Below are 12,388 nucleotides of genomic sequence, written 5' to 3'. Positions count from 1 at the left end.
TTCACGACCCTGAGATCAAGAGTTGCACGTTCTTCTGACTGAGCCAGCCAGGCGCCCCGGTGCTCCACTTTTCTTATTCATGTTTTATTTATGTCAAATACAGAAGTAAAAGTTACATTCAGTAATGTACACGAATCATGAGTGTACATCTTGGTGAAGATGTACATATTTGGAGACATGCTTAAGGAATCACAAATTTCCAGACTTCCCGCAGGCTCTCCCCACCATTTCAGGGCCCAAGCATTCATCTGTCCTGAGACCTAGCTCTGCAATTCTGCACTTTGATTGCTTGCAGGGCAATCTTCGCCCGGAGGAGGCGCTTCAGGCTCTCACCATATATGAAGGAAAATTTGGCAGGCTGAAGGATGACCGAGAGAAGTGTGCAAAGGCCAAGGAGGCACTGGAATTGACAGACACAGGACTTCTCAGCGGCAGTGAAGAGCGCGTCCAGGTACGGACTGCAGGAGATAGGGGTGTGGCTTCTCATCCTGGCTCTGCCCTTGACCAGGGCCATCTCAGGGGCCTTGCTAGACCTGCAGTGGTTTCTGCATCTAGAGGCTCACTGCTCCACTGTCGTAATCACAGGTGGCCTTAGAAGAACTACAGGATCTTAAAGGCGTTTGGTCAGAACTTTCCAAGGTCTGGGAGCAGATTGATCAGATGAAGGAGCAGCCGTGGGTTTCCGTCCAGCCTCGAAAGGTATACCTGGTTAAAGCAGATGTTATGTATACCATCATATGTTGAGAGTTGTAGACTTCACTTAGAAGCTCTGCAATCTACTGTGAGCTCACAGAATGTCACAGGATGGTCATTTACAGTATTCATTTGGACTGATGTAAAATGTGCTTTAAAACCATTTTTAAAAAAGATTTACTTATTTATTTGAGAGAGAAAGATGGAGCAGGGGGAGGGGCAGAGGGAAAGGGAGAAGGAGAGAAGCAGACTCCCCGGTCAGCACGGAGCCTGACTCGGGGCTCGATCTGACGACCCTGAGACACTGACCTGAGCCGAATCAAGAGTTGGACGCTTAACCGACTACTCCACCCCTTAAAAGCATTTTTTAAGATATTTCACCATTTAAAGGAGGTACTGGCAAACTAAATATCACCTTGTGTTTCTCTCAACAGCTTCGACAAAATTTAGATGGCCTCCTAAACCAGCTGAAAAACTTCCCTGCCCGATTACGGCAGTACGCATCCTATGAGTTTGTCCAGAGGCTTCTGAAGGGTTACCTGAAGGTAGTGAGTCGGTGCTGGGGTCCTGGGTGTCTGTTAGGAACACAGCTGCACAGGTAATTTTGCTTACTCTCTCCACAGATAAACATGCTGGTGATTGAACTAAAATCCGAGGCACTTAAAGATCGCCACTGGAAGCAGTTGATGAAAAGGCTTCATGTTAATTGGGTTGTTTCTGAGCTAACCCTTGGTCAAATCTGGGATGTTGACTTGCAGAAAAATGAAGCTATTGTCAAGGATGTGCTGCTTGTGGCACAAGGGGAGATGGCTTTGGAAGAATTTTTGAAGCAGGTGAGTAATAGACCAATAGCCCTTTTATGTCACATTTCCAGCTGTGATGTAGGTTTGAGCTGTGTGAAAACAGCTGCGTCTGTGGTCCGTTTGTCCCCATAACACTTGCTCGCTTGTAGAGCTGGTGAATGCCCACATATTGATAACATCCCTCCTTTTGGTTTTATTTCAGATAAGAGAGGTATGGAATACTTACGAGTTAGACTTGGTTAACTATCAGAACAAGTGTCGCTTGATCCGAGGCTGGGATGACCTCTTCAACAAAGTCAAAGAGCACATCAACAGCGTCTCGGCCATGAAGCTGTCTCCGTATTACAAGGTACCATTGTTGGGGAAGCCTTCCCTCTCTTATCGAGCGTTCTGCACTTTCTCTGTAATATCTTTTGACTGGCAGTTACCAGAAGCCTGTTTTTTAAAGTTGAGTCAAATAAGTTGACATAATTTGTATTTTTTTAGTTAGCTTTGGCATATCTATGAGTGAAAACTTTAGCAGCTGGGCTCTGCTTTCCATCTATCCACTAGGTTTTCGAAGAAGATGCCCTGAGCTGGGAAGACAAGCTGAATCGGATCATGGCTCTCTTTGACGTGTGGATCGATGTGCAGAGGCGGTGGGTCTACCTGGAAGGCATCTTCACGGGCAGTGCGGATATCAAGCACCTGCTGCCAGTGGAAACCCAGCGGTTCCAGAGGTACGACCTCTAGCCAGGGGGCAGGAGAGCCGAGTCATAGATATGCTGGTAACCACTCTTCACATAAAAGCTAACAATGGTTTCGATTTGATTTGTAGTATCAGCACGGAGTTTTTGGCTCTGATGAAAAAAGTATCCAAGTCTCCCCTTGTTATGGATGTTCTGAACATCCAAGGGGTACAGAGGTCTCTGGAGAGATTGGCAGACCTGCTAGGAAAGATCCAAAAAGCATTGGGAGAATACCTAGAAAGAGAGCGATCATCTTTCCCCAGGTAATATCCTTGCTTTGACTTGCACAGAAGTGAAGTTCAATTTCAAGAGCCCTCTGCTCTCCCTTCTGGGTCTGCATGTTGGTCACTTCGACATCAAGAGTTTTGTTACCAAGAATCCATTTAATGAGTATTATTCCCTTTTCGTGCGTTTATTCCTAATTATAATGAATAAGCCTTTATTTTCTTCCTTGCATTTGTTTATGAAGCTTCGCTGAAACTAATATCCACCCTTCTAGGCAGCTCACACCTCTTAAAAATTTAGCTCTGATTATTTTCCAAGTGGCATTTCTTCCTTTCTGAATAGTTAGCTTACTGTAAATCGAACAGGCTTTTAAAAAATAAGTCCATGAAAAAAAAAAAAAATAAGTCCATGAAGTAAGGTGAATGACATAAAACCCATGGAATTCCTTTTCAGTAACTTGTTAGATAAATATGTATCTTCTGCTGAGGGCTGGAAGAAATTTGGATGTGATCTCTGTTCAGACTGGAGATTGTCCACCACCATCCAAATCCGGCTTCCCTTCCCACAATTTGAAGTTATGTGTTAAATGACTATTTACGTATGTATAACATTTTAGCAACTTGAATGCTATTTTAATTTTAGGTTCTATTTTGTGGGTGATGAAGATTTGCTTGAAATTATTGGAAACAGTAAGAATGTAGCTAAGTTACAGAAACATTTCAAGAAAATGTTTGCTGGAGTTTCGAGCATCATCCTGAACGAGGATAACTCTGTTGTCTTGGGCATTTCATCCCGTGAAGGAGAGGAGGTAGTTGAATGTATGATTGTAACTAACAATGCTTCTCTCTTGTCTTTGCACATCTTCATTCTTAAATTGTATTTATTTCAGGTTATGTTTAAAACTCCCGTGTCAATTACCGAACATCCCAAAATCAACGAGTGGCTCACGCTGGTAGAAAAGGAGATGAGAGTCACACTGGCTAAACTTCTTGCTGAGTCTGTTACAGAAGTTGAGATTTTTGGTAAAGCAACTTCGATTGACCCAAATACGTACATCACTTGGATTGATAAGTACCAGGTAATGTGTGGCAGAAGTGGGCCAGCATGAAGGCGGGTGCACCAGCTGGTGTCCGAAACGATCCTTCGGCTCTTGTGTCTTGTGTCGTTCAGGCCCAGCTTGTGGTTCTCTCAGCCCAGATCGCCTGGTCTGAAAACGTGGAGACCGCTCTGAGCAGCATTGGGGGAAGCGGTGACGCAGCGCCCCTGCACTCCGTGCTGAGCAACGTGGAGGTCACCCTCAACGTGCTGGCCGACTCCGTCCTCATGGAGCAGCCGCCGCTGCGCAGACGGAAGCTGGAGCACTTGGTTAGTCCCGTGCCTGACTCATCCCTCAGCGGTCAGGCTCTTGTGCCTTCAGCCCAAGCAGTTAAAGGAAATCGTGCTTGGACTATACTCTGGTGTTAGGGAGAGAAGGAGGTGGCGAACTGATGTAGTCTGGCGGGGGGGCGGGGTGGAGGGTATTTGCTCTCTGCTCCTGTTGACAGGTGACCCTGCCAGAGCAGGGAGCTTCGTGTACACATCCTAGTAAACAGGAAGTGATAAGCTTAGATCAGGGTTTTCCGCTCTGGCTCCTCATCCCTTCCCAAAGCAGCGCCCAGGGTGTGGCGCCGGGAGACCTGGGTGGGCCAGGGCGTGTGCTGGGCCTGGCCCGCGGGGCCCAGGCTGTGAGGATGGAGACGCGTGTCCTGCTAGTTGCAGAGCTTTCTCTTAAAGTAGTTTCGTTTGTCGGTTGTTTGGTCTTGCTGCAGCTCTAGATTCTGTGTAATTTCATTATGTGAATAACAGTTCTGTTGTTTTAAAAATGAATTGGCATTTTGGAACATTTACTAAAAGCCACTGTAACTGGATCTTGCATCTCAAAAGTCTACTAAATGATCCCATCCCCAGGAAAGGCACCGTACTTCTCCAGTTTATGATAAACTCTTAAACTAACTCTTTGTTCAGATTACAGAGCTGGTTCACCAGAGGGATGTGACGCGGTCCTTGATCAAAAGCAAGATTGACAACGCTAAATCTTTCGAATGGCTCAGCCAGATGCGCTTTTACTTTGACCCTAAGCAAACTGACGTGCTACAGCAGCTGTCGATCCAAATGGCAAATGCCAAATTTAACTACGGCTTTGAGTACCTGGGCGTTCAGGACAAGCTGGTGCAGACCCCCCTCACCGATCGCTGCTATTTGACCATGACTCAAGCCTTAGAGGCCAGGCTGGGGGGGTCGCCGTTTGGTAAGTTACTGCACAGACCTGGACAGATGGAGACCAAGAGTAAGCATAATTTGTAAAGATTAGACCAGTGATTTTAAACATATATTTTTTTTTTTTTAAAGATTTTATTTATTTAACAGGGAGAGACATAGCGAGAGCAGGAACACAAGCAGGGGGAGGGGGAGAGGGAGAAGCCGGCTTCCCGCCGAGCAGGGAGCCCAATGCGGGGCTCGATCCCAGGACCCTGGGATCATGACCTGAGCCAAAGGCAGACGCTTAACGACTGAGCCACCCAGGCGCCCAAACATATTTCTTAATTACATAGCCGGTACATTCTAGAATCTTAGATATGTCTGTAGTTATTACATCTCCTTTGATTTTGTAAATGAATTGTGTAAAGCTGAAGATCCTTCCCCGTGGACTCAAGTACTCAGTCACGTTTCTTCAAATGACAGGGCCGGCCGGGACTGGGAAGACAGAGTCGGTCAAAGCTCTTGGCCATCAACTTGGACGCTTTGTTTTAGTTTTCAACTGCGATGAAACCTTTGATTTCCAGGTGAGAAGCTCTCTGAATCTGCCTGAAACGTAATGGCCTGAGAGGCCAGTTGGGGAGTGCCACGCCTGGACCGCTCTCTAGGCTGTTGGCCTCACAGCTCGGCGTGGCCCATCTGCCCTGCTGAGGACCGGGATGGTGTGACTCTGAGGGAGGGGTCCAGCGTGTGTGCTCTGGCATTGACTTGGGCTGCACGTTCCTGGAAGAAATGGTTAGTGCCTGTGTGTGGGAGTAAACAACTGTAACCAACGAGATTTTCCTAATCAACAAAAGGTGATAGAATAAAAAGAACAGCTTTCTCGTTAGGATTTTGTTGGCACGGGAGAGGGAGAGGTGCGAATCGCCGCAGGCGTGCGCTGACAGTCACTGTCGTCGGAGATAGGCCTGCTGTGTGTGGGCCCCGGGCCCCGCGCCGCCCGTGTCGGCCCCGTGTCCCCTCGAGGGCAGCAGACGGGAGGCACGGGCCAGCATCGAGGCCACAGAGCCAGCCCTGAGACGCCTCCTTTGCTCTGGTTTCAGGCGATGGGGCGCATCTTCGTGGGGCTCTGCCAGGTGGGCGCGTGGGGCTGCTTCGACGAGTTCAACCGCCTGGAGGAGCGGATGCTGTCGGCCGTGTCGCAGCAGGTGCAGTGCATTCAGGAGGCGCTGCGCGAGCACTCCAACCCCAGCTGTGACAAGAGTGAGACTTCCTTCTTCTCTACGAGTTCCTTAGCGACTGCGGAGGGAAAGCCCATGGGGCTGGGTTCCATTTTGCCACCCTCAATTAGAATGGAACTTCGGTCCCGGGACTCGCTGCCGCAGACGGTGGCGAGAGCCGGGATGTTGGAGCTTGGGCAGTCGGCGCTGCTCAGGCCAGAGCAGTCCACACCCTGGCTGTCCTTCCCAGGTGGACGAGGGTCTGCTCCCTCCCACAGCCTCTGCCTGCAGCAAGTGTCGGGCCAGTGTGGGCCCCCCTGCTCCCGTCCTCCCCCTGCGTGCCCACAGACCAGCCTTCTTCCAGGGGGCTTTGGGGACGCGTCCTCTGTCACTGCAGGAGGACCTGTTCTGAGGGGCTCCGAGGGCGCCTTCCACTGCTTCGTTCCGTACAAAGCCAGGCGCACCCAGGGGGGCAGGGCGGGTGCTGGAGGAAGTAAGGCACCGGTGGCCGACCGTTCACGGGCGCAGTTAACTTTCGGTGTTGCTTCCGTTCTGCAGTAATAGGAACTTGTCTTACCGAAGGACTGGCAGAGCTCTCGGTGAAACAAGGGGGGGTGTCAGAGAAAGCAGCACTGTGCGCTCGGGGTTCTGTACCGAGTAAAGGGGTCAAGTGTGGGTGGTGGTGGTTGATCCCAGGAAAAGGCAGTCGTCAGGGTCTGAGCCACTCAGTTGTGTCACGTGGATTGATTTTTATTTCTGCAACTACTGTTGGCCTGCATTTCTATCCTCACGTTGACCTTGTGACCCACAATAATGCGCAAGCAGAGTACGCACTTCCTGCGCCTCGTGACTTTGTTCCATGTTCAGGTGGCTTTCATGTAGGTGAGGTGCGCGCGGCTAGGTCTGCCAGGCAGGGTGCCATGCCAGTAGGAGGGCCAGAGGGCAGCTCGCCTGCAGCCCTGGGCTTTGGGCTTTAGAGGCTGGTGGGGAAACGGCTGCTTTGTCTGTGATTCTAGGGAGATTTTACCCTGGTTTTGAACATTTCGAATCTTAACACCATTCTCTGATTTTCAGCTTCCGCCCCCATTACTTGTGAGCTGCTCAACAAGCAAGTGAAGGTGAGCCCAGACATGGCCATCTTCATCACCATGAACCCTGGCTACGCAGGCAGGTCCAACCTTCCCGACAACCTCAAGAAGCTATTCCGGAGCTTGGCCATGACCAAGCCTGACCGGCAGCTCATCGCCCAGGTCATGCTGTACTCGCAGGGCTTCCGCACTGCTGAGGTCCTCGCCAACAAAATCGTCCCATTCTTCAAGTGAGTGCCCCAGAGTTATCCCTGACCGTGTGCCTAGCGTGTGTGAGATGTGCCACCTAAGGTTCATCTCTAATCATGGCACAGCTTTCCAAGTGTCTGTGTCTGATTTCTTGACTCTCTGGCTGCCTGGAGCGTGCTGTTGTAAGGCAAACCCTTTCTCTTTCAGACTATGTGATGAGCAGCTCTCTTCTCAAAGCCATTATGACTTTGGTCTCCGAGCTTTGAAGAGTGTGCTGGTAAGTGCAGGAAATGTGAAGAGAGAGAGAATTCAGAAGATAAAGAGGGAGAAAGAAGAACGAGGGGAAGCAGTTGATGAAGGAGAAATTGCAGAAAATTTACCTGAACAAGAGGTTTGTACACATGTTCTTTTAATCACTCACACCTTAAACACTAATTTTTTTTTTAAAGATTTATTTATTTGAGAAAGTGCACGTGAGCAGGGGGAGGGGCAGAGGAGAGAGGCGGGCAGAGAAGCAGACTCCCCAATGAGCGTGGAGCCTGACGTGGGCTTGGTCCCAGGGTCCAGATCATGATCTGAGCCAAAACCAAGAGTCAGAGGCTTAACTGACTGAGTCACCCAGAGACCCCTAAACACTAATATTTAAATTGGCGTCTTTAACATCTAAGCCATGGCTTGAAAGTCCCCGTTGGATTCACACGTCCTGGGATGGATGGGTCGAAGACGCTATATTTGCACAGTGAACTGAGTCACTAACAGCCACGTCTTCCTTACGTACCTTCTGGGGATACGGCAGTGGCCGTGCGAGCTGGGCTCCCTCCACCAACCCCCAAGCTCTGCTCAGAGCTCGTCTCCCTTCTCACCATTAGATTCTGATCCAGAGCGTCTGTGAGACTATGGTGCCCAAGCTGGTGGCAGAAGACATCCCGCTGCTCTTCAGCCTCCTGTCAGACGTGTTCCCCGGGGTCCAGTACCACCGGGGCGAAATGACCGCGCTTCGAGAAGAGCTGAAGAAGGTGTGCCAGGAGATGTACCTGACGTACGGAGACGGAGAAGAAGTCGGCGGGATGTGGGTTGAGAAGGTAACTGGGCTTGGCCCTGCTGGCTGCTCTGGGCGGTCACGGCAGCCGGGGGCCCCGGGAAGGAGCCACGTTGGAGAGAACTCGCACCATGAGGGCTGGGGAGGCAACAGCATCGGCTGTATGGAGATTTGACCCAAGGCTTTCCTTCTTAACTTAAAGACATAACATTTTACCTGAAAATTTCCCATTTCTGGTGTAGTTCATTCTCTGAGAATGCTGACTGACACATGATTGTTATGGGAAGTACTTACGCCAGTACAGTTTCTAGTACGAGTCCTTCCAGCTCATGGGTTAACAACGTAAATCTGCCAGTCAGTGCGTGGTTTACGTTCTGTGTTGGCTTCTTTTCTTTTCTTTCTCTGGGAGCCTAAGAAGCGTACTGTCACACGGCTTCATGCTGAGCCTGAGCAGTACCGGACCCGGTCGCACAAATGGCTCATCCATGAGTCTCCACCTCTTTAAAGGGGATCTTATGTGCCTCTTTTGAGGCAGCTTGGTAGGCATCCCCTGTTCCACTGGCTTCCAGCCAAAGAACTCCCCACGGTTTAGTTAGAACTCTTCTTGAAATATTTTTTGTAGATGTGGCCCATGTAACTTTAAAAGCTCCAGGTAGTACTTGCCTTTAGGAATTCAGAGCACCTCTCTTGTATCTGCTGCCATGAGGACGGGCTGGAGAACCTTCTTGTTCTTTCTCTGAACTGGTTATGATGTGGTCTCTTTGGCCCGGCAGGTCCTCCAGCTCTATCAGATCACCCAGATCAACCATGGCCTGATGATGGTGGGGCCCTCGGGAAGCGGGAAGAGCATGGCTTGGCGCGTGCTCCTAAAGGCTTTGGAGAGGCTTGAGGGTGTAGAGGGCGTGGCCCACATCATTGACCCCAAGGCCATCAGCAAAGACCACCTTTATGGAACCCTGGACCCCAACACCAGGGAATGGACGGATGGGCTGTTCACACACGTCCTCAGAAAGTGAGTTCACCTTGATTCCAGCAAGTGGGACCTGGGTGCTCTGTCCTTATATTAACGGTGTGTGTTACTTTTTTAGCCAAAACTAAATGATGTAAATGTCCCTGCAGAAACTGTGTAGAGTGAGCATTTCTAATCTCAGAATCTCAAGTTGGTCAATAGATGTTTCAAAACCTGTCCAAACCAGGATCATAGACAACGTGAGGGGTGAGCTACAGAAGCGCCAGTGGATTGTGTTCGACGGTGACGTGGACCCCGAGTGGGTGGAGAACTTGAACTCGGTGCTGGACGACAACAAGCTTCTGACTCTGCCAAATGGCGAGCGCCTCAGCCTTCCGCCCAATGTAAGTGGCCTTCTTTGGGGTGTCAAAGCAGATATCCTGTGTGGTAGCAGAGTGCCACTCTGGAGGTGAGGCTCCAGGTTCTGTAGTAGCAGTCAGCCATGTAAATAGTTTTCAGAGTTGATGGAATCTCCTTGTACTAGATTTTTCTATTGCTGTGGCAAGTGAGAAATATTTCCATAGGACTAATAACTTTCTGCTGTTTGCTGAATGTTAAGCATACTCCAAAATTCCTAATTAACACTTTTAACTGAACATTATGGGGTTGTTAGGATTTCTGAAGTTATCATGTATCTGGGAAGCGGCAAAATTAGTAATTTAGATATGGAAGCTTTCAAGACTGTGTCCCTTAGAAATGAGCATTTGGTGCAGGTCCTGGACACACCACCAGATAGGTAAGGAAACATGGGTGGGCCTGGCAAGGATTTGCATTCTACTGAAGGTCCAGCAGGAAAAAACCAGACCAAACCCCTGCTGTCCTGGGGCGCACAGTCTGATACGGAGGACAGAAAAACAAGGGAAACAGCGTTAAGTGGTAAGGAAAAGATGAGCTGGAAGTGAGTGGTGGGCGTTGGCAAGATCTGGAGGACGCACCGTCAGGGAGGGCGACGTGGAGGCATCACCGAGAAGTGTTTGTAGAGATCGAGGCAGGTGAGGGAGCCAGTCTGTGGGCCTCCAGGCGTTCCAGTTCCAGGTGAAGGGGCAGAGAAGAGGGGGCTTGGTCAGAGCTGCGAGGAGCAAGGGGGGAAAAGGTGGGTGAGACCAGGGAGGAAGGGGGCCAGTCAGGTTGGGCTGGGGTCACTGTGAGGACTGGCACCCGCCCACTGGGTGAGTTGGGAGCCATGGGAGGGTCTGGATCAGATCCCTCTGGCTGTTGGGTGCGATTACTAAGGAAGTAATCGCAGAGGGCAGAGTGGGAGCTGAGCGGTAGCCCAGGCACGGCCGGGGGTGTGCGCCAGAGGAGTTGGCAACACGGGGGCTGCTGAGTTTCAGTGTAATTTAAAGTTCGTGCTGGTGGGAGTCGCCGAGGGGCCAGAGGTGGGCGTGAGACAAAGGACGAATCATTTTGCGTGAGCAGCTGGTGAATGTGAACCTTTGGGCCAGCAGTGGTGGCTGTCATCAAGTCAGAAACCAAGCCAGGGGTGCCTAGTGCCGCTCAGGAAATGTGCACTTGGACTTGTGTCTTGTTTGACTTGTCGGGTCTTTCTGTTATGGCTTGTTATCCAGTAGATCCTAACCATCGTTGGAAAGAGATTGCTCTCCCGGGAGGCAGGCTAGCCCTGAGGTTAAGGCTCGGGAATCAGACCATCTGGTTTGAATCTCAGCCCCATTTACCAGCAGCGGGACCCGAGTGAGGTACCCAGCCCCGTCTGTGAAACAGAGTCACATGCCTGCCTCAGGGGATCCGTGTGAGGGTTCATGGGTCCAGGCGGGGAGTATGGCAGCCACACCCAGCTTGGGGTAAGGCTGGTGCACGTCTGCTGCCGATGCCCCTCTGAGGCAGCTGTTTCTTCTCTCCACCGAGAGCTTATCTTGAGGGCTCACCTGCTCTTCTCCCAGCACACGCGTTTCCTACCCAGATTCTTCTTTTTTTTTTAAGATTTATTTATTGTAGGGGCACCTGGGTGGCTCAGTGGTTAGGTGTCTGCCTTCGGCTCAGGTCATGATCCCAGGGTCCTGGGATGGAGCCCCTCATTGGGCTCCCTGCTCCACAGGGAGTCTGCTGCTCCCTCTCCTACTCCGCGTGCTTGTGTTCCCTCTCTCGCTGTGTCTCTCTGTCAGATAAATAAATAAAATCTTTTAAAAAAAAAAGGATTTATTTTAGAGAACGTACATGAACTCACATGTGCAAGCGGAGGGCAGAGGGAGAGTCGATCTGAAGCAGACTCCCGACTGAGCGTGAAGCCAGATGTGGGGCTTGATCTCACGACCCTGAGATCATGACCTGAGCCGAGACCAAGAGTCAGACGCTCAACTGACCGAGCCCCCCAGGCGCCCCTCCTACCCAGATTCTTGTGGAGGAGCAGCTGGTGGATGTTGTAGTGAAGACAGTCATAGATGTTTTCACTTTTAAACTAAGTGCAGAAAATTCTAATTGACCTTTCATTGCGTATGTAGGTAAAATTATTTTAACATTTGAGTTTCTACCAAATACTGTGTATTTTCTTTCAAGGTGCGAATAATGTTTGAAGTGCAGGACTTGAAATACGCCACGCTGGCCACGGTGTCGCGCTGCGGCATGGTCTGGTTTAGTGAGGACGTGCTCAGCACAGACATGATCTTCAACAACTTCCTGGCCAGGCTGCGCAGCATCCCCCTGGACGAAGGGGAGGACGAGGCCCAGCGCCGGCGCAAGGGCAAAGAGGACGAGGGGGAGGAGGCCGCTTCCCCAATGCTGCAGGTACAAGGGCCGTCAGCGCTCTGCCCAGTACGGCCACAGATCTGCCTCCGGGAGGCTGGGACTTCACATGCAGTGAGATCGGGCATTCCGCCCCCGAGGGTCTGGAAGCCAAGGGAGCCGTGGTACTCTTTCCCGGGTGGTCACTGTTGAAGCAGGGCACTCGAGGGAGGTTTGCATAATCAGTGCTGTCTTAAACCAGCTCCTAAGGAAGCAGTCTTCAGCTGCTTGTGAAGCATGTGAAGACATGTTTGGGAAAATTTAAAGAATTCTTTCGGTTATCCGACTTTTCTCTGCGAATTGATGAAACACTGCCTTTTTCCATTTCAGTGGTGAAAGCCAGTGTTCCCAGAAAATGTGATTTTTGAGAACTACCAAGATAACGGAATAAGGATTGGTCACTGAAGCTTATCCAAAAAA

At 50.4% G+C, this 12,388-nt stretch overlaps 1 protein-coding gene across 1 annotated transcript in view; it reads left to right on the top strand.

The window, feature by feature from the left end:
• The first annotated feature begins 137 nt into the window (after positions 1–137).
• The window catches only part of DYNC1H1 (dynein cytoplasmic 1 heavy chain 1), a 36,580-nt gene continuing 24,329 nt past the window's right edge, over positions 138–12,388 (top strand). Inside the window, exons 1-20 of the mRNA XM_081829731.1 lie at positions 138–161; positions 296–451; positions 586–699; positions 1,128–1,238; positions 1,317–1,526; positions 1,699–1,845; positions 2,049–2,215; positions 2,314–2,487; positions 3,092–3,257; positions 3,339–3,527; positions 3,620–3,814; positions 4,454–4,736; positions 5,171–5,271; positions 5,788–5,947; positions 6,979–7,222; positions 7,389–7,572; positions 8,051–8,263; positions 8,994–9,232; positions 9,417–9,573; positions 11,744–11,971. Of these exons, the coding sequence (XP_081685857.1) occupies positions 138–161; positions 296–451; positions 586–699; positions 1,128–1,238; positions 1,317–1,526; positions 1,699–1,845; positions 2,049–2,215; positions 2,314–2,487; positions 3,092–3,257; positions 3,339–3,527; positions 3,620–3,814; positions 4,454–4,736; positions 5,171–5,271; positions 5,788–5,947; positions 6,979–7,222; positions 7,389–7,572; positions 8,051–8,263; positions 8,994–9,232; positions 9,417–9,573; positions 11,744–11,971 (3,462 nt within the window). The remainder of the gene's footprint in view (positions 162–295; positions 452–585; positions 700–1,127; positions 1,239–1,316; positions 1,527–1,698; positions 1,846–2,048; positions 2,216–2,313; positions 2,488–3,091; positions 3,258–3,338; positions 3,528–3,619; positions 3,815–4,453; positions 4,737–5,170; positions 5,272–5,787; positions 5,948–6,978; positions 7,223–7,388; positions 7,573–8,050; positions 8,264–8,993; positions 9,233–9,416; positions 9,574–11,743; positions 11,972–12,388) is intronic.

The sequence above is a fragment of the Leptonychotes weddellii genome, chromosome 9, assembly GCF_054177405.1.
Source record: "Leptonychotes weddellii isolate Sample4059 chromosome 9, ASM5417740v2, whole genome shotgun sequence".
NCBI classification, from domain to species: Eukaryota; Metazoa; Chordata; class Mammalia; order Carnivora; family Phocidae; genus Leptonychotes; species Leptonychotes weddellii.
This window is presented reverse-complemented; position numbering and strand designations above follow the sequence as displayed.